The 26,950-nt window shown below is 52.1% G+C and overlaps 1 protein-coding gene across 4 annotated transcripts; it reads right to left on the bottom strand.

Annotated features, from left to right (window-relative positions):
- Positions 1–30: 30 nt before the first annotated feature.
- Positions 31–22,181, bottom strand: LOC102006528 (L-gulonolactone oxidase). 4 transcript variants are annotated; one of them, XM_005373749.2, is made up of 13 exons: positions 21,929–22,181; positions 21,002–21,103; positions 20,306–20,431; positions 19,443–19,537; positions 16,799–16,889; positions 13,926–14,111; positions 10,421–10,528; positions 9,908–9,984; positions 4,452–4,601; positions 4,175–4,339; positions 2,098–2,188; positions 1,405–1,538; positions 31–1,093 (listed from the first exon to the last, which is right to left on the bottom strand). In XM_005373749.2, exons 1-12 carry the CDS (start codon positions 22,133–22,135, stop codon positions 1,410–1,412), a joined length of 1,527 nt encoding a protein of 508 aa, XP_005373806.1. In that variant the 5' UTR covers positions 22,136–22,181; the 3' UTR covers positions 31–1,093; positions 1,405–1,409. The 4 variants fall into 4 exon arrangements, with proteins under 4 accessions (XP_005373806.1, XP_005373805.1, XP_013369699.1 ...); XM_005373748.2 differs by having other exon boundaries at positions 31–1,107; positions 21,929–22,180; XM_013514245.1 differs by having other exon boundaries at positions 31–1,089; positions 21,929–22,180.
- Positions 22,182–26,950: the final 4,769 nt, after the last annotated feature.

The raw sequence follows: 26,950 nt of genomic DNA, 5'->3' as shown, positions 1-26,950 counted from the left end.
ATATTGCAGGATGTGTTCGAACTTTATTCCTTTTTTTTTTTTTTTTAATACTGGGAATAGAGCTCAGGACATTGCACTTGCCAGGCAGGAGCTTACGCCCCTGAGCTATATGCCTGACCCGAATTTTAGTCCTTTGTAAGGCTGAATAATATGGCATTGCATGTACAGACCACAATTTGGCTACTTTGAAGAATGCTGCTATGAACATATGCAGAGATATATATCCATGTGCTGCCATCCCTTCTCTGGGGAACAGCCCCTTTCCCACAGCAGAGCATTTTGCATTCCCACCAGCAAAGCTCAAGTGTTCCAATCTCTCCACATTCTCACCAATACTTGCTATTTTCTACTTTTGAATTTTCTGTAGTTCATAGTGTCCTAATGGGTGTGAAGTTGAATCTCATCGTGGTTTTATTTGCATTTCCCTAATAAGTAGTGGTGCTGATCATCTTTTCAAATACTACTGGTGGTATACTCTAGAGATAGTTGTAATCATATGAGTGATGATTAGAATATAAATTCCTTGAGGGCAGAAAAATATCTCAAGGTTCATCTAATTCCCTGAAAGCATTTGATGCGTAGATCTTTGAGGAATGCTGTATGTGGCAAGTCAGAGGCAAACTGAAGCTAAATTTTATAAAGGACCGTGAACATTTTTCAGGAGGTAAACAGGGAGCCTTCTATCCCAAAGAATTGCCTTGGAGGTGAAGCCAAGAGGCACACCGGAAGTGAGGTGAGAATCGGTGGACGTGAGGTGAGGGTTGGCGGAAGTGAGGTCGGGGTTAACGGAAGTGAAGTCAGGGTCACCGGAAGTGAAGTGAGGATCTTAATGAGGGTCTTTATTGAGAAAGGTGGAGGAGAGACCACTCTCGAGCATGCCCTGAGGAGGTGGCAAAGGCCAGACTGTGGCACTCAGAGCACCATCCTGGACAGCCGGCACCCACTGAGCATGTGAAGACCCTTGCCCATGAAGGACAGCAGGCAGGGTCCACACCACTGCTGCGCTCAAACGTCTCCAAGGGCCGCGTCCTGAAGAGAACTGGAGCGGGAATCCCTGAAGTCACAGCCCGGGGACTTTCACTTCCATACCTTGCTAGTAGACAGAACCTGTGAGTAACAGGGTTCCTGGCCTACTAGACACACAGCACACATTAGGGCTCCCTTTCCTCTTGGAGAAATGGGGTGTGGGGACCAGAGGTACAGGAAAAGGAAGGGACAGCACGGGGACATCCATGGGGGTTTGGGTGCGAGGTCCCTGCCTGCTCTGGGTGCTGTGAGGACAGGGAGGGAGGCAGGGAGAGGAGGACAGCCCTGACCCGAGCCCAGCTCATGCCGTGGAGTCAGGAGGGGATGTCTGCCTCCTGGACCTCCATGTGTGCAGGTGGGCCTTGCTTGTGTGCCCACCTGCCTCAGTAGAACACTTTCTCCAGGTAGGAATTCAGGAACATTCCAGTGGGGTCCAGCTTTTCACGGATGGCGCAGAATTTGGGAAAGGCAGGATACATTTTCTCAAAGTCCTTCCGGGTGCAGTTGTGGGCCTGCAGAAGCAACCAGAGGCCATGGGCCTCCTCCCTGGAGCCAGCAGATCAGCAGTGCTGAGTCCCTGAACCTGCCTGGATGACGCCCCTCCTTGGAGACACACCCACATTTGCATGATGTAGAGACCCCAGGAGAGCAGAGCGTGGTGGTGCACATCTGTAACCCCAGCGCTCAGGAAGCTGAGGCAGGTGGATCACCAACCTGGCCTACATTTTGAGACTCTCATCCCCCCCAAAAAAGAAGGGGGCCTAGAAAGCAGCACTGGACCCCCCACTCTCATTACAGTGTGGCACGGTAGGAGGGGTCTGGTCCCATCACCGTGGAGAGTGCTGACTTTCCTGTCTGCTAAGTAGGCTCATAGATGCCAGCTTATGCTGCTCGTGGGCTTCCTAAGAGAATCACATGAAAGGAAAGATGACATATTTCTCTGAACACCCTGGGGCCCGGCAGTCACCTGGAACTATGGGTGTTTAGGTGAAGGATGAGGAAGCAGGTCTGGAAGTGGAGGGCTGAGCCCAGCCTTCCCTGGGGGTTCCCAGCAGCTGCCCACAGCCCTACCTTGGCCCAGTGCGGTCTGCCCTCAAACTTCTTCATGATGGTCTCATAGGCCAGCCAGTAGTCAAGCCGAGGCACATCCTTGCCGTAGGGCCTAGGCACGGGGAGGCAGGAGGAGGTGAGCCCTGCCCCAGCCACACCGGCCCACCATGGGGGGTGCTCCTTCTCTGTGTGTACCCAGCGCCCAGCCCGGGAGGGGGAAACCAAGGCCAGCTCTGCCACAGGACATGGACAGCAGCCAGCCAGCACCCCTGTGGCTCATTCCCAAGGGGTTCTGAGAAGCCCGCATCCTCTCAGGTATTATTCAGTGAAAATCTGAAAGTTGCTGTGAGTTGAAATAATCTTGTCAAAGCCTGCAAGTAGGAGCGTGGGTCTGTAAAAGAGCAGAGCTAAGAAGTTCCTGTGGCCAAGAGTCTCTCCCGTGCCTTACTGTGTCGTGATGTTTGGGTGCATAGACACCTGCCACTGTCCCCGCTGCCTACAATGGGGACCTTCTGTGCAGTGTGCAGCCTGGGTGTGCAGCAGGCTGGACCACCCAGTTTGTGCAGGGGAACCCCAAGCCTTCCTGCTGAGGATGTGACACCTCTGTTGTTAGGCACTGCACAATGTGTGTGTGTGTGTGTGTGTGTGTGTGTGTGTATGTACTTTAGGTACCCTTTTGACAGAGCCTTGGGATCTTAGATTGACCCACTCGTGTCTGGAACATATGACCACACAAATAATGGACAATTTGGGTTAGTCCTCCTGCCCAGCCAGTGAAGTCTGACTTCACATCTCTCTCTCTCTCTCTCTCCCTGCTTCCCTCTCTCTCTCTCTCTCTCCTTCCCTCCTCCCTCTTTCTCTCTCTCTCTCTTTTTATGTTGAAGATTGAACCCAGGGGCATTTGCCTTTGCATTGAGTTACATCCCCAGCCCTTTTTAGTTATTTATTTTTTATTTGGAGACAGGGTTTTGCAGAGTTGCCCAGGCTGGCCTTGAACTTGCAGTCCTCCTGCCTCTGCCTCCCAGAGTGCTGGGACACAGGCCTGCGCCACCACACCCAGTGGTGCTGACTTCATTTTTAAAAGCCCACGTGAGCATGTTGAGATGTATCCCCTGGCGACATTCTCATTTCTGACTTTGAATTCCCAGGGAGAAGGTAGACCCACAGACAGACAGGTGAGTCTAGGGAACTCACTGCTGTCCCTCTAGCGAGTCTCCAGGAAGCCCTCTTTCAGGTTCTTTGGCCTCCCCTCAGCAGCAGTGCATTCCCAGCAGTGGGCTGCCCCACAGGCTGTGGGAAGGCACCCTGGTGAGATTCAGGGCAGGCGGGCAGGCAGGATGCTGTTCTTTAGCAAAGTCAGAGAGGAGCTGCGATGGATGACGGAGGGAGGGCAGGCAGAAGCAGCATAGAATTGCAGGAAACACGAACTTCACATACCCAGGCACACGAGCGCCGTCCTGCAGCCTGCTGACTCTGAGAAGATACCACAGCCATAGTGGTGCCTGGCAGAGCTGTCAGCGCAGGCAGAGGTGCCTAGCAGACCCTGGCATGGGGCGGGAGCCTCTCTCCTGCTGAATGCACACCAGCCTCAGAGCCCTTCCTAACCCCAGCCGCCGACTGGCATGAACACATGAGATAGGACATACAATGTCATTCCACAACATCTGCTTCCTAAATAGTAGCTATTCCTAATGAGTGGTCATAAATAATATTAAAATTATACTAGCATAACATAGACTAGACCTGGGGTATGTTGTAAGTCCTTAGAACAGAAATGATGCTGGGTGTGGTGGTACACACCTATGATCCCAGCACGCTGGGAGGCTGAGGCAGGAGGATCGCAAGTTTGAACCCACCCTGGGTGACTTAATGAGACCCTGTCTCGGGAAAGCTCAGTATGAGGCCTTGGGTTTGATCCCCAGTACTGCTGAAAAAAAGAAGGAGGGAAGGGCAGAGGACGGGAGAGAGACTGGTTTCCAGCTGCCAGGACCCACAAGTCTCCTGGAGAAAGTGGCATCAGAGATGGGAAGGAGAGGGCCCCTTCTAAATCCCAGGGAGGGCAGCCTGTGCCACCCCGCCCTCCAAGGGAGCCTGTCACCTGTACATGATGATGTTCATGTAGCAGCTGTCCCTCTGGAAGCAGGGGCTCAGCGGGATGTTGTCCCCCCGGGTGAAGCGCACCTCCACGGGGTAGTGAGCCACCAGCTTGGGGTGGGCTTCCAGCATGCTTTTCAGCTCCAGCAGGGCCTCCTTGGTCTTCTCCCTGCACCCGGTGCAGGGGATACAATCTGGACCTCAGGGCGGGCAGGGATGCCGGGACCCTCCCCACAGTGCTCATGGAGACCACCCCTGCGGCTGCCCTGGAAGGGCCCTACCTGGGGATGGCCCAGTCCTGGACGTGCTGCTTGAAGCGGCACTCGTAGGTGAAGATCTTGTGGCTGACGTCACTGTTCTCCTTCTTGCGGTTGAACAGCAGCCAGAAGAAGAAGCGGTTGATCCAACCCACAAGGCACGGCAGGAAGGTGCTGCAGGGATGGGGAGAGGAGGGACAGAGGTGTGATCATCATGACACCCGGCATCAGTCATGTGTCAGCTGTGTCTCAGGGATGGCGATGAGTTCTTTCCCAACCTGAGCCTTGCTTTCCACATGTAGGTGGCCTTTGTTACTTATCCAGATCTTGGAAATCCCTCTGGGTTGTGACAGTATAGCTCCACATCCTTCTCGCTATAGCTGCGTGATAGTCCATGTCAGGGGCATTGCAGACTTTATTCTGACACATACTCACCCACTAGTGGTTTTCTGCATTGTTCTCAGAGTCTTATCACCTCACGCCACACTACAACAAAGGTCTTTGTCCCAGAATCTTAGCAGCTTGCTGGGGCCAAGGGTGAGTTCTAATGTCAGCTGGTTGTTGCCAGATGAATTTCCCTGGAGATGGTGGTGTTCACTCTAACTAAGCCCTGGGATGCCTGGACTGCTCTAAGGAGTAGGTGGCCAATGGGAGCCAGTATCTTGGCATGGGGTCTCTGGTCCTGGTTTCTTGCTCCCCAAAATGATGCCGGAGTTGCCCACATAACTACGGAGGGAGAGCTCTGTGGTTCTGGGGTCAGGCGGGAACTGTTACCTGGCTTTTTGCTTTAGAAAATACATTTACATCATAGTCTTCAGAAGCTTTATAAACACACACACACACACACACACACACACACACACACACACACACACAGAGGCATGTTCCTTTTTCCTCTTTATGCAGGAACTAAATGCACACTCAGGACACACTGGAAAGTGGGGCACAGTGCCAGTGTGCTCCCTGCCAGGTGGTGCATCGGCCTTAGGCAGGTATCACTTGGGCTGAGCCCAGAGACTCTGAGGTCTCCTGGCACTTCTGGCTGTGGGCCTGGATGTGGTGGCGGAGATGTAGAGCCTAATTTATTTGGGTGTGGCCTGGGCTCGGGCTCCGACACACACACTTGGAGCTGTCCTGCTATGGAGATGGAAGCTGAGGCTGGAGAGAAAGCCGCACTCTCCTCTAAATCCATCACCTGGGTGGGGCTGTGGCCTTCAGCCTGGGCACACTTGCTGCTCCTTTCCCACCCAGATCTGAGAAGTCACTTGCTGTGTTTCAGCTCCTGACACCTCCCAGGCAGGTATTCACCCGCATGGTTTGACGACTGGCCATGCATGTGGACTCCTCTGATGCACCTTAGTGCCCCTACCCTGAGGACAGGCCAATCCACAGAAGGAGATGGGCCAAACTGCCCCAATTCCTGGATCCAGACCAGCCTGGATTCAGAACTGCTACAAACGCAACGTCCCTGACAGGCTGCTGACCTGGGAGAAAGTATCATAGCCCAGCCCGGGCCTGGGAACCCGTCCCGGTGGCTCATCACTGAGTTCAACTGCAATTTAAGGATGAAGCGTCACTCCTAGGGACGTCGCAAAAACTACAAGGAGTCGCACATGTGGAGCACCCAGCAGTGTGCCTGGAATGTAATAAGTGCTCAGAAAACTGCAGCCTTTGGAGGCCGAAGGTGGCTGCTGCCCTTTCAGAGAGGTGGGGGCGTGAGTGGGTGCCTGCAGTGTGCGCTGATGCAGGTGGGTGACAGGGAGGGGATGGAAAGTTCTTATCCGCTGGTCTTGGACCCTTCGGCTGGACACAGGCTCATGGTTTTGTGCAGTGCTGAGCTGTCAGCGTCCGGTTTGCAGTGGGGGAAAAGGAGGGGAGCTCTAGAGTGGCTGGAGAGGACCAGAGCCCAAGCCTGGCCCTTTTACCTGTTCCCTCTGACCCCACTTTTCCTGCAGACTGACAACCTAAAGAAGCCCCAGATCATTCTGGCTGAGAATGTGGTAGCTGTACTTTGTCATAAAGTGTAAAGTGAATTATCATCTGTAGAAGTCTGTTAGTCTATTAAAAGGTGCTGGTGGGTACTTGAGCTCAATTCATGTGGGCCAAGAAGCTGCAGCACCAAATCCAAGGCAGCGGGACTGTGGTGTCTCTGGTTTGGGACTTGAGTTTAAAGTTTCTCTTGTCTTGTAAGACCCTGGCTTTCCACCACATCCCGAGGACAGCACTTTGACAGTGCCCCGAAGAAACGGTCCCTTCTATATTTTCCAGAAATAATTCTCAATTCCAGTGTTAACTCCATGTGTTAATCCCACTCTGTCTAGTTAGAGAAGTTTGGAAATTCCTCCCAGCCTGAATCTTCTCCAAGTCAGGTGTTCACCTCTATCTACAGAGGATGTGGACATCTGCCCATGTACTCTTCTAGTTCACGGAGGGCCAAGCCTCATGCTGGGTGCTGCTGATATGAACACTGAGGGCCTCTCTTGGCTGGCCTGGAGGAGCTGGGTCGAAGGGTGTAGAACAGTGGTGGCAAACCTGTGGCCTATTATCATTAAAAGCTTTAAAATGTTCGCCATCACTGACCTAGAACTGCTGTGCAGTGAGTGATTTTGTGCTCTGCTAAAAAGTTGAGGAAGAGAGGAAGAAACTCACTTGAAGGGCTCAATACAGCTGGAAGTTTGAGCTGTTTAAAGGGAGCTAAACAAGAGCTCACCAAATCAACAAGGGCGAGACTTGGAGGGAGAAGGAACCCCAGGAGGAAAGGCTGATTTTTGTCCCAAGGCTGGCAGAACAGGAGGGAGAGATGGTAAAGGATGTGAATTAAGATCCACTCATACTTCATGATATTAAAATTTACTATGAAGCTATAGGAATCAAGACAGTGTAGTACTGGGTTAAAGACTGACCTGGATCACTGGAATAGAATTGAGATCAAGAAATACACCCTTATTCATTTTTGGTCAATTGATTTTTGACAAGAAGATAATGACAATTTAATGGGGAAAGAATAGTCTCTTTGTGAAATAGTACTGGGACAATTGAATATTCACAAGCAGAAGAAGGAGGTTGGACTTCTCCCACAAACCATACACAAGGGAAAAAATAACAAAAGAGTTAAAACTGTAACCTATAAAACTCTTAGAAGAAAAATCGTTGTGATCTTTAATTAAGCACTGGGTTCTTAGAGGTGATACACAAAGCATAATCAACAAAAGAAAAAAAGAATACATTGGGCTTTATCAAAATTAGTAAAGAGACATATCACAGAATGGGAGAAAATATTTGCAAATTATTGATCTGATAAGGGGCTGCTATTTAGAATAAGAACACTTTCAATTCATCAATAAAAAGTGAAATAACCCAACTTGTAAATTTTAAAAACGGGTAAAAGCCCAGGTATGATGGCATACACCTGTAATTCCAGAACTCTGGGAAGTAGAGCCAGAAGGATTGAAGTTTAAACCAGTCTGGACAACTTAGCAAGATCTTATCTCATGCAAAAAAATGAAAAGGGCTGGGGAAATAGCTTAGTGTGGAGACCTTGTGTTCAACCCCAAGTCCCGTAAAAACAAAACAAATAAAAATGAGAAAAAATCTGAATAGACATTTGTTCAAAGAAGATACACAAATGGCTCTAAGAATTTGAAAAATGCTCAACATCTTTAGTCATCAGGGAAATTCTAGTGGAAACCACCGCATACTACTTCAGACTCGTTAGGATGGCTTAAATGGAAAAGACAGATTATGACAAGTTTTGTTAAGATGATGATAAGTTGGAAACAATAAAATGCTAGTGGAGTTGAAATTGGTATAGCCCTTCAGTAAAACTCTTTGTCAGTTTCCCAAAAAGTATAAAATTACCCTATGACTCAGCAATTCCACTCTTAGGCAAATATACAGAGAACTGAAAACGTATGTCTAAATACAAAGTCATACATGAATAGTCACAGCAACATTGTGCAGGATTGTCAAAAAGTAGAAACAACCCAAGTGCCCATTTGCTAAAGCGTTGATAAATACAGGCCAGCCATACAATGGAGTATTATTTGGCCATATAAAGGAATAAATGACTGACACAATCTACAACACAAAGAACATTATGAAAAGCAAAAGAAGCCAGTTGCAAAGGTCACACATTGTCTAATTCCATCTACATGCAACGTGTCGAAGAGGAAAATTTATAGAAAGTAGATTAGTGATTTCCAGGGCAGAGGGAGGGGTAATGAGTGACTGCTAAGGGTCCAGGGCTGCTTTTTGGAGCTGTGAAATATTCTACCACAGGCTGAAGGAATGGTTGCACAACTCTATGAATATACAAAGAGCCCCAGGATTCTACACTGCTAGGGGGAACTGTCTGGCAAGTGAATTAAATCCTAATGCAGCTCCCAATCGCCTTTAGTCAGGAGGTGATATGACCTGGACTGGGTCTCCTCTCTCAGATGCCAGACATGTGACTGCAATGACAAATCACTCAGGCAGCCCCCTTGAGATGCTGCCCAGAGAGAGATGTACTCCGAGGAGTGCGGGGACTGTGGGAGCCAGGGAGGAACTCTTCCGTTGGTCTGGGAACATGCAGGGAAGGCTCCCCAGAGGAAGGGAGAGGTCAACACCCAAAAGTTACCAAATGAAATTCTGGGAAGGAAAACTCCTGTTTTCTTGTCCCCTAGTATTAGAAAGTTGACACAGAATAAAGTGTCCAGATGGGCACGTGTTCCATGTGACACCCATTTTTATGACATGGTTATGCTACCTGCTCCCAGCCATGTGCTATGGGGAATAAATCTATAGTCCCGGTACCATGGGGCTACTCACTCTGAAAGTGGCCCACAGAGATTTGTGTCAGCAAGATCCTGCTGAAGCAGCTTGGAGAACTATTTCATTCATGTCTGGACTTACCTGCTATTTTTTTTTTTTGTTGTTGTTGTTATTCTTGGGCCTGGACACTTTACATCTTGAACCATCCATTCCTCCACCTACCCATCCATCCATCCGTCCATCCATCCATCCATCCGTCCGTCCGTCCGTCCGTCCATCCATCCATCCATCCATCCATCCATCCATCCACTCATTCATCCATCCCCCATCCGTCTACCCTCCCTTCCCTTCCTTCCCTCCTTCCTTCCTTCCTTCCTTCCTTCCTTCCTTTCTTCCTTCCTTCCTTCCTTCCTTCCTTCCTTCCTTCCTTCCTTCCTTCCTTCCTTCCTCCCTCCCACATGCCTGCCTCCCTCCCTCCCTCCCCCCTTGCCTCCACTGACACCATTGCCTCACACATCATACAGGTGGCTCCTGCCACACCCAGCTTTCCTCCAATCCTTTTGCTCTCAGCAGCTGGGTGGCTGTTTTAAAACATCCCCTCCTTAAAACCCTTCTAGTGATTTCCACTGGCCTTATGATGAACCCCACAGGCCACTCACACATGCAGACCCCACCACCTCCTCAGCAGTACATGGCAGATGCTGGGGAAGGGGCCACTGCACTCCTACCTGGCCCAGAGCAGGAACTCCAGTAAGTAGAATCCAAAGGCGTAGTCCCAAAACCAGTTGGCCGAAGAGGAGGGTGGCTGGGAAGGAAAATTTGTCATTAGTTCAGCACCTCAAGTGAGGGCTGCATTGCCTTCTGACGTCTGCATCCTAATGTCATCAGACAGGGAGACGTGTTCCAGGCATGGCTTCATGTGGAGGAGGAAGGAGACGCAAAGGGCGACCTACCTCCCCTTACATGTAGGCTGTCCTTTGGCCACACCCTTATGTGTCCCCACTCTAGGACACCCTGGATGCCCATTGGCCACCTGCCTTCTGCCCTCTGCCCCGAATGCATCTCTCTCATGCTCAGTGATGCTCCCACCTCACTGACCCCCGGAACAGCAAGTGTCAGCCACTCTGGGAGCTGCAGGGTGTGGAGACCGCGGTTGTGTGGGGCAGGGAGGATGCGTGCTGGTCACCAGGCAGCAGCTGTTCCTGGATGTGGAGTGGGGTTGGCCACGCCCCCGTGGCTACCTTGTTGGTGTGGTCCTGGTAGATGATGCTGACGTTCTCGCTGTGTGGGAACCACAGGAAGCGGAAGTACTCAGACTTCTTCAGGTGGCTGTCAAGGTTGTCGAGGACCTGGCCCAGCAAGAGGAAAAGGGAGGGATTGTGTTGGTCACAGGAAGATGGTGGAGAAGTGACCAAATGACATTTACTGGTAGTTGAGGCTCAGGTGTGCCCTTCGCCTAGCTAAGGTTCCTGGGAGACGTGTGTCCAGCCTCCCAGCTGGGATGGTTCCATGATTCAGGATCAACCTAATGCTGGATTTGGTACAGTACCTTTCACGGTACCCACCTGAGGGAGACCACAACAAAGTGGCTTTGAGCCGGATTTAATATTAACCAATTGGCTTTCCGTGTTTACTTGTGAGTTGTCCAAAGCCTAGGCACCTTGTCTGGAGATGGGCAGCGTACTCACAGTAAGTGCACCGCTGAGGCCTGTACTGACCTATGAAGCTGCAGTGCCTCAAAGGACAGGATAAGGCCACAGCTGAGGATGTTTGGCTCCAACCCCAATTAACTAAAAAGAGACTGTAGCTGCAGGCTCCATACTCCTACTATAAATGCCAACCTAAAGATAAGATAGTTCTCCTGATTGACATAATTTACTGCTTGGGAAAATATTTCCTGAAGTTCTACTAGATTCCTGCATTCTTTTCGGTAGCCCCCTTTATTTGAAAACCAAAGAAATACAGGTCACCCAGGGAAGTTCTTTGTCTTAACCTGGAGAATCTCGAATTCTGTGAGAGAGCTGGGTCCTCCTGGAGCCCTGAAATCATTTCATTTGTCTTATTTATTTAAGGCTTCACCACCTACTCATTTGGGAGATGGCGAGCCTGATCAGTCCACAATAACTAAAGGATAATATTAACCTGATGCTCACCTAGCACTAAGGGGTTGTTGTAGAACCACTGGGCGCCTTCCCATTGGGGCTCATAGACTGTCCTATCTGGAGAACAGCAGACCCTGGGTCACAGGTTTCCTTGATCTGACCTGTGTTCCCTGGGAGCACTGTGTTCCCTTGCACACACAGTAATTGCTCCTTGGTGTGTTACTGGCATGAAGGATCTTGGGGGGGCGGTTTGTGCCTTAAATTTAGAGTCATGGTGCTATTGAGATGGCTTTTGAGAATCAGTGACCAGGCTTGTGGTAACCAAGCAGGGGATTTCGTGTCTTTGGCTGGGACAGTCACCAGCAGATGACCATCCAAGAGAGTGGGGAGCTTCAGCACGATAAAGCTGGTGTGTCACAGGGGCCAATCCTGCTCCTTGGGGGATGGGGAGGTGACACAGGCAGCCAGCTGCACACATCAGATCTTGTTATAGCTTGGCTGGCATAAAGGGCAAAAGGGCGACAATGGTTTGTGATGTCCCCATGTTCTCTAACTGGCTTGACTGCACGCTAACCAGAACGCAGAGTTGGCAATGCTGTTGTCATAAAACGGCACAGAAGCGGGTGGGGGCTCAGCATGGTCTTCACAAGCAGGAGCTTGGGGTCTGACTTCACCTTCCCACCGTGCATCCTAAAGCACCGATTCCAACTCTTCAGGGCCTGAGAATGACTCCTTCCCTTAACTGGGCTTTCAGCAGCATTCAGATATCATGCTGAGATGTCTTTAAGAGAACCAGGACTGGGGAGCACAGGCCTGGATCCAAGATGGATCCCACTCGGCCTGGGTGGGAGGAGGCAGAGAACATCTCGGAAGAGAGCGGGGCTCTGAATGGACTCCTGTCCAGCTGAGCGTGGTGTTACCTGGACTACTCAGGGCTATGTGCCTTGAGGGGCTACAGCAAAGCAGCCTCAGAGAAGATCTCTGTGCTTCTGAGCTGACCCCCAGCAACAAGAGGAAGGGATGAAGGTGACAGTGTTCCTGAGCAAAACGGGTGAGCAGCCCAGGCAGGGGACCTGGAATCCACGCCCCTTTAGCACGGTTGGAAGGCTGGTGTACCCCAACATGTTGGGGAGGATCTGGAGGAGCCCCTCCCCACGTGTAAGGGGCAGAGAGGACAGAGGACCCACACACAGTGTTTCCTTACAGGGTGACAAGAGTCTCAGAGCAGCGGGAGGGGCTCAAGGCCAAGGAACTTTCGTGGCTGCCACAGAGAGGGAAATAGTGCCGCCATCATGGCTTCTGTCGGGGGGTGGGGATGAGGAGGCAGGCAGCAGTTCTGCACTGCGTCCCAGATGTCACAGCTCCAAGGGACCTCGGGGAACTTTCGAGACCAACCTCACCTCTAAAAGACCAGGAAACTGAAACCCAGAGTTTGGGGGACTCAGGATCAAACCCGGAAAGCAGCATGGCCAGGCTCAAGGGCTGCCTCTTCTGAGCCTTTCCCTCCACCTTGTTGAGAGTTTCTGATCGTGTGTGCACGTGTGCGTGCGTGCATGCATGTGTGTGTATGTGTGTGTGTGTGCGTGTGTGTGTGCAAGTGTGTACCCATCTGTTTTTTCTTTTCCGAGCGGAAATTGCAACTGCTATTTTTCCTGTGTCAGCACACAGTCCAAGCAATTGGAAACTTTGAAAAGAACGTGAGCCATTGTTTTAAAAGTCACTTCGAGTTTTCACGGATGCCGTGTCTAAGTTAGAAGTCTCCATGTTGATCTGAGTTGGTGACAGCAGTCTGCAAAGATGTTCAGCTGATGTGTGTGCATATAAGTGGGCACATGCATGTACATATATGTGCTTATGTGTGAACATGTATGAGCACATATGTGCTGTTGTGTGTGCTAGAGGGGGAGAGGCAGCCCAGGATCAGGCTCAAAGTGAAGCAGGACTTCGCTGCAGTCTCTGATGGGGCAGAGGAGGCTCAGAGGCTGGCCAGGTGGCAGAGGACGGTCCAGTGCCCAGCTCTGGTGGCCAAAGTCAATCCTCCACTGAAAAGACGCAACCCCTTGATCTCCAGGTCCAAATCTCCAGCCTGAAAATGAGTGAGTTCTCACTCCAGTGAGAGGTGGGAGAGGGGACTGAGCACTAGGCAGGGGCGGCTCTGGACGGTGGGCCTGTGGCCCACGCACACCTCCCTCTCCTTGGGGCCCACTGTTGTCTGACCGCCCCCACCACTGCACGTGCCTCTGTACCCTCTGTCCTCTGAGGCCCCTGCTATTCCCGCCCACCTCCTGGGAGGGTGGTGACCTCTCTTAGGGGCTGAGCTGTGTCTCCTTCAATAGCTGTGTTGACCTCCTAACCCCGGCTCCTCAGCCGTGACTATTTGGAGATAGGACCTCCAAGCAGGTCTGTCCTGGAGCCCCAGCTCCAAGATGTGGTGACATCGCTGCACCCTTGGGCTCAGAGTGGCTGAGAATGACACAGACCAGGGATAGTCGTCCATGCTCGTCTCCTGCACAGGTCTCCCCCACCCCCATCCCCAGTGCCCAGGAGGGTTCTGGCCTTCGCATCCCCCAGGCTGAGGAAGGGGAGCTGAGGCCACGTGCCCGTAACTCCTCCGAGGCCGAGCAGTGGCAGGCAGGGCCAGTACCTCTTTCAGAGTGGAGGGGAAGGACGTCTCCTGCAGGTGGAACTGTGGCACGCACTGCAGGGTGACCGTGAGGACGACGCCCAGGCAGCCCAGGTGCACCTGCGCCGCCTGGAACACCTCAGGGTGGCTGGACTCGGAGCACTCGAGAATAGCCCCATCAGCTGTCATCAGCGTTAGCGCCACCACCTGGTGGAAGGGAAGCCACAAGCAGAGCTGGGCTCAGCCAGAGGGGAGTGGGCAGCACCCATCCCCAGAGGACCCTGTCCCCTGGCCACTGGGATACCCCAGAGGGCCAGTCTCCTTCTGTCCCCTGTCGTCATGGCCAAAGAGGTCTCAGTCTTGGAGAGAGAAAGGGGAGAAAGGAAAGGGAGGTCACACCTGGGTGGGTGCCATGGAACCCTGCCAGCTGGGCTTATCTCCGAGACCCACTGCCACACTCATCTGCGGCCTCACAGTCAGGACGGGGATCTGCCCCTGCCCGAGGACCCCTGAGCCCAGATGGGCTGCAAAGAGCAAGGGCAGAGCCTGGGGTGGTGGCGCATGCCTGTCATCCTGGCATCTGGTGGGCCAAGGCAGGAAGATTGCAAATTTGAGTCCTGCTGGGGCCACTTAGCAATCTAGCCAGATCCTGTTGGGGTGGGCTGGGGATACAGCTGTGCAAGGGCCCTGGGCTCAATCCCCAGTGCAAAAAGAAAAACGAAGACAGAAAAAAAAAGAGCTGGGGGTGGCGCTTAGGACATGGATGGGGGGTGTGCTTTGAGGTCCAAGCAGCGCCACTGTCCCAGCTCAGCTTGGAACGGGGTCCCTGTTGCTGCCTATCTGCCCTTGCTGTACCTGAGAATCACCGCCCCCCGAGTCTGCTAAGGAACCAGCTCCTCCGGCCAGTTACTCCCATGCGGTCGCCGAGGTTTCTGCCCCACTGGAGGCTGGAGGTGACCATCAAACTCAGCACCGCTGCCCTTGGCCCCATCTAGCTCCCTCTGCCCCTGCCACCTGCTGTTTGGAAGGAAATTGTTCTGACATGTGTAGCTGGCAGCGGGGGCGCAGGGCGGGAGAGCAGAACTAATTCTGATTAACAGTGGCCGAGACTAGAGAGGAGAATCTGGCAGAAACCGGGCTTGGTGGGCCACCGTGGGAGTGAGGCTGTCACAGTCATTTCTACGAAAGCCAGGTTCTGTCTGGGATCCGGAGCCGTGGGTGAGAGCCGGCCTGTGAGGTGCTGCTCTAGGGTCTGGAGCACTGAAGGGAGGGCACTGTTCTCAGGGCCATGTGCTTCAACCTCTCTGTGTCCTCCTCTGTGAAGCAGGCAGAGTAGTGACAACTCTCTCAGGAGTGGTGAGGATCAGCTGAGGATATGTCAGGCGCACAGCTAGCTGTCTCAGGCACAGCAGACACCAGAGATGTGTGTTCCCTGTCACTGGCGGAAGGCGCAAAATCAAGGAATTTGATAAACTGCCACTCAGAATCATGAGATGTGATAGCAATATGCAGTGAATGTTTAAATTTTAAAGACGGATTACAATAAAAGATACATTGCTTTGCATCACCTTCAAAATACTCGCTGCCCCCCCCAACAAACTTCAAATACACTTAGCCCTTCATGCTTGGCACATCCTGAGGCAGTTCTGGAAGTCCTCTTTTCTGAGTGTCTTTATGAGATGTGGTCAAAAATACGGCAAAGGCTGTTGCTAGGTACCATCAAAGAGAAAGGCAGGCTTGGAAAAACATACTGTGTCCTCCTCCACCTTATTGACCAGATCTGGTACCGTGTGGCTTCTGGGTCTTCCTCAAAGTCAAAATGACCATGGAAGGCAAACATTTTGAGTCCATTCAGGACGTCAAGGCAGCTATAACAGCACAACTAAAGACACTCACAAAAGAGGACTTACAGAACTGCTTCAGAAAGGGACAGAAACAATGGGATAAGGATGTGCAAAGGAAGGGCTTTGAGGGGGATTGATGGTAAGTGATTGTTTTAACAAATTATTTTAATAGTTTTCTTTAAAAAGTTTAAACAGTCCCCATATTTTTAGATCACACCTCACACTTGCACACTGTGTAGAAGCTGAGGTGATCAGGCTGACAGCAGCCCTGGATAGTGGACGAGGACTGGGGCCAAGTCTCAGGGGGTGGCAAGGGGCAGGCAGGACAAGGGGTCCACTTCCACTGGCAGATGCCAGCTAGGAGCCAGGCAGGGGGTGGGACTATTGAGGTAGCAAGGAGCTGGGACAGTGGCTGAAGTGGCCCCTGATGAAAGGCACGCAGGTAGGCTTGAGATCCCTGCCTGACCTTTATTGGAAAGCATTTCTTTGTCTTCAGGACAGTCCCTTTGGGGAACTGGGAGGAGCACACGGAGGGACTCAGATCTGGGATGAAAGCCCAGCTCCCTGCTTTCTGGGTGTGGGAGTGTGGGTAGGTAGTTTAGTTGCCTTGGACATTAACTAATACGAAGAGTTAATCTGATGAGAGAGAGAGAGTGAGAGAGAGAGACAGAGACAGAGACAGAGACCGAGACAGAAAGACAGAGACAGAAAGACAGAGAGACAGAGCAGATCCGCATGACGTGGCACTTGCTAACGCTGGTTGCCAAGTGGCAGTCCAGGCCGCCTTGCATCAGAAGCTGCCCTCCCCCCACAGGCACCTTTCCTTCCTGCGGTGTGAGGGGAGGAGCCTGAAGGCCCAGTGCTACCTGGGAGTGAAGATGGTACAAAAGTCCCCCAAAACCTTGACTCCAGAGGTGCGGAGGAGAGAGGCCCCCGGTGACGACAGAGCACCCCCGGGAGGGAACGGGGACCTGGAGGGTGCTGTCTTGTCCCCATCCACAGCAGGGGAGACGATGCTGCCCCCACTGTGCCAGGGAGCTAGGGACTCACCTGGGTGGCCAGGATACCATGCTTGATGCCAGTGTTGTGCGTCCCGGACCCGATGACACCAGCTACTGTCACGTCTGACACGGCTCCCAGGCTGGGCTCCGCAGGAGGGAGGGAGAGGGACACCAGAGACCAGTTAGGCTTCTGGGGGACAAGAGGCACCCCTGCATTGTGTTGGGACCCCTGGGGCTCTGGGATATACCCCGCACCCCTCAATCTGGGGGTGCACAGGAGGCCCAACCCTGAAAGGAGTGTGTGTGTGTGTGTGTGTGTGTGTGTGTGTGCGTGTGTGTGTGTGTAGTCAGAAAGACATTTCTGGATCTCAGGCTCCAAGACAAAGAGCAGATGATGATCAGGTATTCCAGCCCGACTTCTCTGAGACATTCCTGCCTTAGTGTAAGGGAGAAGGGCATAGACTTTCACTGGGGCACCTCAGATGGCTCCCTGATAATCCACACACCCACATTCCCCCGCAGAAGCAGCTCTCAGGCTGACCTGCTCCTGGCCCTCAGGGTGGGGGAAGACACCAAAGACCACACTGCTTGGTGTCAAGATGGTTTGAAAACGAACAGAAAATCTGGCCTCACACCTTGCTGGGGACAGAAGATGAGACCAGGGCAGCTGCCACAGTTAGCAAGCAACGTCTACCTCCTCCTCCTCTTCCTGTCTGCCCCCATCTCTCTGTCCATGATAACTGGGATAGTTGGTGATTTCTGTCCCTTATGCAAATTCCAGAATGTTAAAAAAGGGATCATAAGCTGGCCATACTGGTGGTACACGCCTGTCATTTTAGACTCTAGGAGACAGAGGCAGAAGGATTATAAGTTTGAACCCAGTCTGGGCAACCTGGTGACTTAATGAGACCCTGCCTCAAAGTAAAAAATTTTTTTATGGGGCTGGGGATGTAGATCAGTGCAAAGGCCCTGGGATCAACCTCTAGTACTACTCCCCTAAAAAAAAATAAAAGAGCATCATAGAAATTCTGCCCTATGAGATATTCCAGTGCATGGGCAGGCACTTGCATGAAGATGTTCACTACTGTGTTATTTATAATGACCCAAATGCCCACCAACAGGGATGGTTAATCCAATCTCACGTTGCTTCTCTAGCCATGAAGTACACGGCGACTACAGAGGGAAAAGCAGTGTGCTCAGGACCGCCCTGGGAGAGGTGGTGAGAAGGAGCCCTCACCTCAGGGACAGGGACCAGACGGAGGAAGGGAGGGTGGCGATCATGGTGAAGGGAAAGGTCAGGTGCAAGTCCAAGAAGGATGGGGTGGATGCTCGCTGATGGCTTAACGAGGGGTGTCCTGGGCTCCTCTCGTCTGCTGAGCAAGCCAACCTACAGACCCATCTTTTGGACAGGACTCCGATGTCCAAGGGACCCAAGAATTCACCTGCAGTCACTATGAGGTTGAAGCAGGATTCACACCCAGGACAGCCCCCCAGGTGTCTGTCCCCCTCTTAGGGATGGCCCTGGTGCCCGCCTCATCCGGCACCCACACAGCACCAAGCAGCGTGACTTGGGGTTGCCCCTCTGCCTCTGCCCTCAGTGTCCTCATCTGCTGACGGGGTTGTGGTTCCCGCCCTGCAGGCAGCCACGTGGGAGGAAGACAGAGATGTCAGTCTCACACAGGCACGGAGCTCCAGGTCCCTGGAGCAGAGGACTGCAGTTACTAAGAAACACTCCCTCTTGTCACCACTGTTGGGCGCTGTCCCTCCACCTGCTCCAGGCTTCTTCAGAGCCACCTGTCCCCACCCGGGCTTTGGGTGTCGCTGCTCCATCTGCCTTTAGTCCCCTCCTCCTTTCCTGATCCTCACCCTCTCATGTGCTCCCATCTGCCATGGCTGAACCTGGGGAGCCCTGCACCTTCGGCTGGTGTGGAACCTACTACTTGCACCATACTGGTCAGCTTCTGCATCTGTCATCTCCTGTGGGGACTTCCTTCCCAATGGGATCCTGGTTTTATCTGCCTTTGTTTCTCCGGGGCCTGACCCCAGCCTGCACAGGTGGGACACTGTTAGTGTCTGAGCGCCACAACTCTTAGAAAGGTAGGAACAGGTGGTTTCCAGGCTGCAAAGCATTATGGGATATCTGAGGCCTGTGACACGACAGCTGAGGTGAGTAGACCCCCTGCACTCGGAGACCAATCACAGGCTTCCATTTCTAGCTATACTGTCACTGCTAAAGCAGTGTTCAAAACACCTGTCCCCTCTGTCTAACAGTTGGAATTCACCGTTAGAGATTCATTCCTTCAGCTGCATTTGACTTTCGTGTCAGTGGAAATTCCTTCATCCTAACCCTGAGGGAGGAGGAATAAGTGGAACCCTGGAGGGAGACGCCAGGGAGCCCTGGCGCTCGTCATGCTCTTCTGTTCCTCTCTGTACTTAATTTGTGTGCTTTTGTGCTTTGCTCCCTGTTTACTGCAATTTCTCAGAAAGACTTAATCCATGATCGCCTCATCCGCATTCAAGGTTTACTTACTGCTTTGCTCAACTCTGGCGTCTTTCTGTCTACTCCCTCCCAAGAGCCCCAAACCCGTGTGGAAGAGAAGACAGGCACCCGGGGAGGGCATCAGGGCCCAGAGCAAGGGGTCCGTCCTGAGAAGCGCTGCCCGGGAGTGGGGAAGGAGGGGCGGCTCCCTTACTTGGACAGGGCCAGGCCGTGCTTGTCCAGCTGTGGGTGAAGCTCAGTCAGCAGGATGCCGGCCTCCACCGTCACCTGCTTTTTCTCCTTGTCCACCTGTAGGAGACCAGCGCATGCTGGGAGGAGCCGGGCCACCAGTGGCCCTCATGCCCCCAACCCCGTCCCCCTAGACTGAGATGGTGGGGCTCCCTCGTGAGTCCTTCGTGTGGCTGTGCGGAGGGCCTGGCTGGAGAAGGCCTCCGCCTGAAGGGCTCCCATCTATTCCCATTTGTACTTCTCCCCTGCGAAGCCCTGGGCAAAGACTAAGTCTTTAGAGGGGAAGGACAGACTTGGGATGTCGGTTTGGTGGCTGCTGTGGGGACCAGGGTGCTGTGTCCCGAGGGGTAGGAGCAGCCCTGGGCGGTAGCAAATCTCCGCCCTTCACAGGGTCAGAGGGGGACGGGGACTGGAAGTCACTTGTTCAAGGTCACACAAGCAGCAGAGGCGGAACTGAGCTGAGAACGCTCAGCTGCTGACTCCGGAGCACAGCTCGGCCCTGAGCACAGAGCTCGGGAAAATCAATCACGGGAGCCCGGCCATGCTAATTAGCAATCAGAGGTGATTACGGCCGTGACTGATGTTCTCATGTCATTGTGAGTCTACCTCTGGGGAGCCTGATTCACCACTCCTGTTGTCACGAAGTGGAGAGGAGGCTCTGGCAGGAGCGGGTGCTGGACATTTTCTCATGGCCACAAGGGGCCGGGCTGGCCTGACCTGAGGCATGAGCAAACCTGCGCAGGGTTCAGCTGAGGGGGCGCTCCAGGACAGGCCAAGGAGCAGGATGCCAGTTTAGGGGCTCCAGGGCAGGCAGAGGTGGTGCAGTACCTGGAGGACCCGGTTCATCTTGCCCATGTGGATCATGAAGCCCTCGGTGCAGGCGATGTCCGAGGGGGAGTGGCCTCCACCCACCACCTTCACACGCTTCTTCTGCTGCCTGGCCAGGGCCAGCACCTGTACGATGATAACCTGAGTCAAGCCTTTTCCAGGGGAAGCCATAGCATGTGCTGGAGCCCGACCCGGCTGCAGGGATGCTGGCGGCTCACTGAGGCACCAGGCCACCCAAGAAAGAGCCAGAGAGAGGCGGGTTTGAAAACGGGCCAGTATAGAAGACTAAGGAAACTCCTATTGTACTGTGTGGCTCTGGCTCATCCTCCTCGATGCAGCTCCAGACTTTCAAAGGCAAATCCAATCACAGTCATCACAGTTTTCACCAATGCAAAACCTTCCAGGGACCTGAGGATAAACCCACTTGTGCGCATGTGTATGCGTGGTATTCATGTATGTGTGCACAGTAGCAAGTGCTGCCCGGCACTTAGTGCCCCCGGCCTACGCCTGTGCAGGCTGGAGTGGGCATGGGAAGTCGTAGCAGCTGCAGGTGGACCTGGGTTTAATCTGAATTCATGGAGCTGAACCCAGCCAGCAGTTCTGAGCTAGCAACGGGATCCAGCCCAGGAAGTCCCACTTCCAACCTCCTCCTGGAGCCAGGGCAGTCCCTGAGCGTGATGTGGAGCTGACACTCACCTCTCGGACCTCCTCCACAGATGCCGGCTGATAGTACATCTCTGGGCAGCAGCCATAAGTTCTTGCCCAGTTTTGGAACTGGAACCCTTTGTGCCCATGGACCTGTGCCAGGAGAGCAGCCAGGCCTCAGCACGTAGACAGCTATTCCGTCCCCCTGCCCTGCTATACCCCACTCCACCCGCTTTTCAGAGAGAAAGGCTGAGACCACCACACCGAGCCTTGGGCTTCTCTCCCCTAATCCACTCTGGGTCAGGGCACTGGGAAGATCAAACATCGCGGGAGAGTCCAGAGCCGAGTGTTCACATGCAGGGCCTGCTGTGGTCTCCTTGACACCTCGTGCTCAGTGGGTGGATGGCATGGAGAGTCCTGCCCATTCTTAGGTGGAGGGGGATGGATGAGGTCAAGGGTGGAGCCCGAGAAAGCAGGACTTGGGGTCCGTGCTCTGGGGTGCCCTGCTGTGGAGCCCAGCAGACGGGTGCTGTAACTGAGTAGGGTGACTGGGAAGGGGGCTGCGTGAGCAGGTCACAGTGGCCCAGGGGAACTGAGGACTAAGCCGCCCTCAGCTTTCCCGCCAGGCCTATCCAGCAGGTAAGGGGCCTGTCGGGGCCCCAGGCCAGTGCAGCTGGCTGGCCACCAGCCACAGCCTGGGGTGCTGGGGATGGGACACCCGGCTGTCAGCAAGTGACCCTCTGCATGCTACCTTATTTAGGCCTCACAGTAATGACATGAAATAAGTGATATTATCTCCATTCTCAGCAGCCAAAACTAAGGCTCAGAGAGCCACCTAAGGACACCACAGCACTTCCCCAGAGAGCCTCAAGCCCACTCAAGAGGGCCCACACCTTCCCTATGGCCCCGTACCTACTCACTATTGCCCCCGCCCCACCTAGCTCACAGGCCTGGCTTGGCCAGCCATGGGCCCCTTACCATGGCTGCAGCAGTTGGTGGCCTTGGCTGGCTCTGACTTTCCTGGGGAACCAAGCCCTGAGCAGCAGGCGCACAGAAGCGGAGACTATGGTGATAGGCGGCTTGGCAGAATCTGCAGCTGTGGCACACGCACGACTGTGGCTGTGGGGTAGCAGCAGGGCAGGGAGCAGAGCTGGGGCAGGCTCCACCCCACAGGAATGAGGCCATAAGGCTGGGACAGGACAAACAGCGCTGTTTGCCCTGTTCTAGCCCCTGAGTAGGAGCTCCTGACAGGCAGGGAGGGACAAAGCAGATGTAAGCATTGCCTGCTATTTCTGGAAGCTGCTTGAGCTCTGACCCCAGCCCTTGGGATTCCAGAGCCAAAGGACATCCCCAGCTGCAGAGCTGCATCCTCACCCCTTGGGCAAGGAAGCCCCTTGTACGGCTACAACCTGAGCCCCTGAGGGCGCAAGTTCACTATCAGACCTAGGGGATGGATAAACAAGTCGCCCCACTGTTAAGGAGAGAGAACAGGGCACTGGGGGCTGCAGGCTGGGAATTGTCTTCTGGCAGGCCGCTTCTCCGTGCTGAGGGGAGAGGAAGGCTTTAAGCAGGTTTTATGCACTGAAGCGTCTAATCCAGGCTCACCAAACAACCCCAGAATCTCAGGTTTCTTCACGTCAACATGCAGGGTACAGTGGCCATATGAGAAACACCCAGCCGGGACTCAGTACTTGAAAGGGTGGCCTGCTGGTAGCAGGATCCTTGGGACACCATTATCCCCACCCCTTAGGTCCCTCAGTGCCTGGCACGGACCCAGGGTCCCGTGCATGGTTGTTTGTGCAATAGACACATTAAAAAGTCGTGGAGCATTTTTTTTTTTTTTTTTTTGTGGAGCACTTTGAATTAGCAGATCTTTTGGTGCCAGGAGTCGATGTCAGATGGGGACCCCGAGCAATGGTTCCAGGCACTGGAGGAGGGAGGGCTGGGTAGAGGGACTGGGCATAGAGAGTGCTGCAAATGGGGGCACAGCAACCTGTACCTCCACACCAGTATTTCTGAGGTAAGATAAAATTTATCTACCCAAGGCTGCCCATGTCTGTACCCCACACTTGCACTCATGAAGCTTGCTTTTTTTTCCCCTTCCAGACCCACCGCACCCTAAGCCTTTAAAGATACTCTAAATCCAGAAATGAACCTAGTCGATAAGGTGAAGGGCAGCAACCTGACCTAAAGCTAAAGAAACAGGCTCAAAGGGTTTAAAGAATGTTTTAGGCAAAGCGTCTTAAAGAATCTTAAAGATCACCTGCCTTAAAGGATATCTCTGAGACCAAGCACAGGACTCCAACCCCAGACCACAGTGTGTCTCTATTGAGCACCCACAGTTTATTTTCTCTCTGAGTGTGCATTTATTTCACTCTACTTAATAAATCTTCTGGGGCCTCTCTCTGGTGTGTCCTGAAATTCTGTTCCTGTTATGAGAATGGACAAACCAACTCCATGGAGGGGGTGAGTTGAGGTCTCTATCTCCTCTTGAAGGATCTCCTTGGAGGCTGCTCCGTGAAATCCTACCAACGTGCCATGCACATGTGCACATGTGTGTGAATGCGTGTGAAGGAGCCTACAGGACCCCAGCCACTGAGTAAGCTGGCTGGAGAAGGTGCTGTTGATGAGTGATTGGAATAGTATAGTCAGAGAGGGGAGCCCCAGAGACAGATGAAGCGCCTGCAGAGCACAGAATAGGACTCTACAGAAAGAGCAAGAGCCAAATTTCACAGGCTGAAGCCTAACACCAAGGAACTTGGAAAGGAATGTATGCGGACAGAGGGCCTTTTAAGAGGTGATTGAGGTAAGATGCAGTCATTAGGAGAGGCCCTGATCTCAAAGGAGTGGTCTCATGCAGGGAGATTAGACCACAGACACACTTCAAGGGTTCCATAGGAGGACACAGCCCTCTGAAAGCCCAGGAGAGTGGCTTCAGCAGGAACCAGCCCTGACTGCACTTCATTCAGACTCCATGATCCCAGGACTGTAAGGAAATGAATCTGCATTCCAGTCCCTGGGTGTGTGGTATTTGGCTATGGGGGAGCTGAGGGAAGAACCCCCTGAAAGCCTCGAAGCCTTTGTGAGGAGAAGAGCAGGCCAGAACACTTCCCTTTGCATCTGTTCCCTTGGGGCTGTCCCTAGTGGAGGTGGCATGGTCCCAGAGGACCTGAGACTTCCTGCGGGGAATGGAGAAAGCACCTGTCAGAGTGGTTATTGTTGCTTTATATCCACCGTCGCCAAGCCCTGGAAGGGGCCCAGGGGCTGCAGCTAAGGCATGGATGGGGCCAGCACTGTGGGAATGAAGAGGCTCCGGCTGGGAGGGCACTGGAGTGGTGAGTGACAGCCCAGTGTCTCCCCAAATCAGTAATTTAGGGTCCATTTCCTCTCAAGCCCTGTCCCCACAGCTTCAGGCAAGCTTTGTGTGGCTCCTCACCCACAGAGTCCTCTCTCCGCTACTGTTAGGGCCACAGCCCTGCTTCGTGTGAGTTCTGGGCATTCTGTCCCACAGCCAGCTTACCCAGTGGCTGGGGTCCTGGGCGGCTTCCCGCTTCTGCCAGGTATTTCCTGGCTACCTCCCTAGAACCGAGCACTTCAGCTGCACCCCGTGCTCCCCACACCACTGGCATAAATTGCCTTTCCTGAGGAAAAAATCAAATCCCATCAGAAGAAATTTTAAAAATCAGCAATAATGGTGCACATCAGTTAATTTGATCTGTGTTGCTCCCAGTTGATGACTGAGGTCCAGGGTGCATTATTTCTTCTGCTCTGAAGGACTCAGCTTAATCATTGCTGAATCTTAATTTTTTTCAGCATTCATCAGCCTGGAAATCAATGTTCTGTTTCACCAGTCACTGGAGAGCTCAAGTGTATATCTTTATCCCTCCCAGATTTGCTCATCCAGGAGAATGAGTTTCCTTGTATTCCATTTGCACCCTGGAACTGAACACATTTTTTTAAAAAAGCAATATACATGTTCTTACTGTCAACACTTTGAAGGATATTTCGCAAGTAAATATGACACCCATTGGATAAGTCAGCTGAGACTCCCTACAGTGTCTCATGTTATTCAGAGTTGCTTTTCCATCTGAATCCTGGACAGCTGAAGGAGACCATGAAAAAATATTTACCATCAAGTGTTTTCTGATGAAAGCCATGCTGACTTGTTAATTAAAACATCTACCTATTTGTGAGATTCAATTACAATGGAGAATCAATGGCAGCTTCTGCACTGTGATGAATGTGTGGACTGTGTGTCAACCTCGGTCATGGCTCTGACTTATGGCACGCAGTCCTCCTGCCAGAAGCAGCTGCCGTTCAACTCAGCGATGCAGCTTAGTGTGTGGAAGGACCTACAGGGCGTGGACAGGGCTTTGTCCTCTAATCATCCTTACAAGAGCAAACAGATGCCAAAAGGGTCAGTGAAAAATCAAAGAGGGCAGAAAGATAAATTTGTCCACCCACATGAAAGTCCATCAGACCGACAACAGGAATGGGATAAAGGTGAAGGCCACAGAGGGAGGAGATCAGAGTGTCCCACTCTGGTTTCGTGCCCAGCTGATACTATCAAGTCCTAATTTACAGAAGACAAGGCTGTATTTTTCATCCCACAGAACAATGACAAATGTCTTGTCTTCCCAGCTGGACAGAACCTTTTCCTTTCATGTTCTTGAGCCCAGAGTTAAAGGATGGAATTTATTTTCAAAACCTTTTTTTTTTTCAATTTTTTTCAGTACTGGAGATTGAACGCCAAGCCTTTACAAAGCTACATCCCCAGTGCTTTTTAAATTTTCTTTTTCTTTTTTCTTCTTTTTCTACAGATGGTTTCACTAGGTTACTACACTGCCCAGGGCTCAAACTTGCTATATCCTCCTGCCTCAGCCTCCAAGGACGCTGGGATTACAGGTGTGTATCATCATGCCCAGCATGGATAGACTTTAGAATCTAGCATATGTGTATATGGTTTGTAGCCTCAGTATTGGCACTAATTGGCTGGGACACTTACTCATCCAGGGCCTTGGTTTCTTCATCTACAAAATGAGAGTTTTGTAAGGCTTTGTAAGGCCTCCTGACATGTAGGAGGCATGCCAATGTGTGGCAGTTATTATCACTATGATAATCTCTGTGCTTTAAGTCCTGGAAGTACACTAGAATTACTATTTCTTTTCTGTTCTGGCCACTAGCATCCTGTCCTTGTTCATATTTTTATTCCCTGTACCTTGTTCATATTTTTATTCCCATTGCCAAAGCAAAGCTATAGTAGGTATCCATCAAGGACCAGATGGGGTGGAGGGGGAGAGACAGGGCAGGAAAGAGGAGAGAAAGAAAGAAGAAATGTGAGGTGAAGACTCTCTGGACGATGTGCTTCCTGAACGACCCCATAGTTTGGGGCTCTTATTTTCCTGCTTTCCTGGGCAGTTCATGACCACAGATAACCATCAGCTCAAAGTCAATGGACAGATCTGCTCTACACTTACCCCAAAGCTATCACCTGGGACAGGTGAACGGAAGACAACTGCAGATGCTAAAATAAATTAGAATGAGGCCTTCGAGAGTCTCTGACTGCTGGAGCTTTGTCTCAGGCTGCTTTCTCAGATGTGTATGACGGAGTCCCTAAAAGCCATTTTAGGAACAAAGCGAATGCTTTGAAGGGAACCATCTTAGAATTTATCAGCATGCCGAGTGGCCTCTTGTACCAAGAACTGTGTCTTTTCTTGTCCCTTCTTTCAATTTGAAGTCACAGAAACTCATGACTAGAAGAAAACTTATAGTTCTCATCTCCTTCGGTCTGCATGGCTTCCGGGCTAGTCTCTCTGCTTTCATCCCCATTTGCAGATCCAAAACTGCCTGACAAATGTGTCCATGGAGATATCTGATTATGATCCTCAATGTGATAATTAAAATTAGCTTTCAAAGCTAAGAAGTGTGAATTACAATTTTTGGTGAAATATGATTTTTTAATTCATACCCTAGAATCATGGGACTCCATGATTCCGTGTA

The sequence above is a fragment of the Chinchilla lanigera genome, unplaced genomic scaffold, assembly GCF_000276665.1.
Source record: "Chinchilla lanigera isolate Chin_1 unplaced genomic scaffold, ChiLan1.0 scaffold00002, whole genome shotgun sequence".
NCBI classification, from domain to species: Eukaryota; Metazoa; Chordata; class Mammalia; order Rodentia; family Chinchillidae; genus Chinchilla; species Chinchilla lanigera.
This window is presented reverse-complemented; position numbering and strand designations above follow the sequence as displayed.

Coding starts and splice junctions, on each gene's coding strand:
- LOC102006528 (XM_005373749.2), bottom strand. CDS start 22,135: ATGGCCTCATTCCTGTGGGGTGGAGCCTGCCCCAGCTCTGCTCCCTGC. Junction 20,432..21,001: donor CTGTGGAGGAGGTCCGAGAG/GTGAGTGTCAGC, acceptor ATCATCGTACAG/GTGCTGGCCCTGGCCAGGCA. Junction 4,340..4,451: donor CAGGACTGGGCCATCCCCAG/GTAGGGCCCTTC, acceptor CACCGGGTGCAG/GGAGAAGACCAAGGAGGCCC.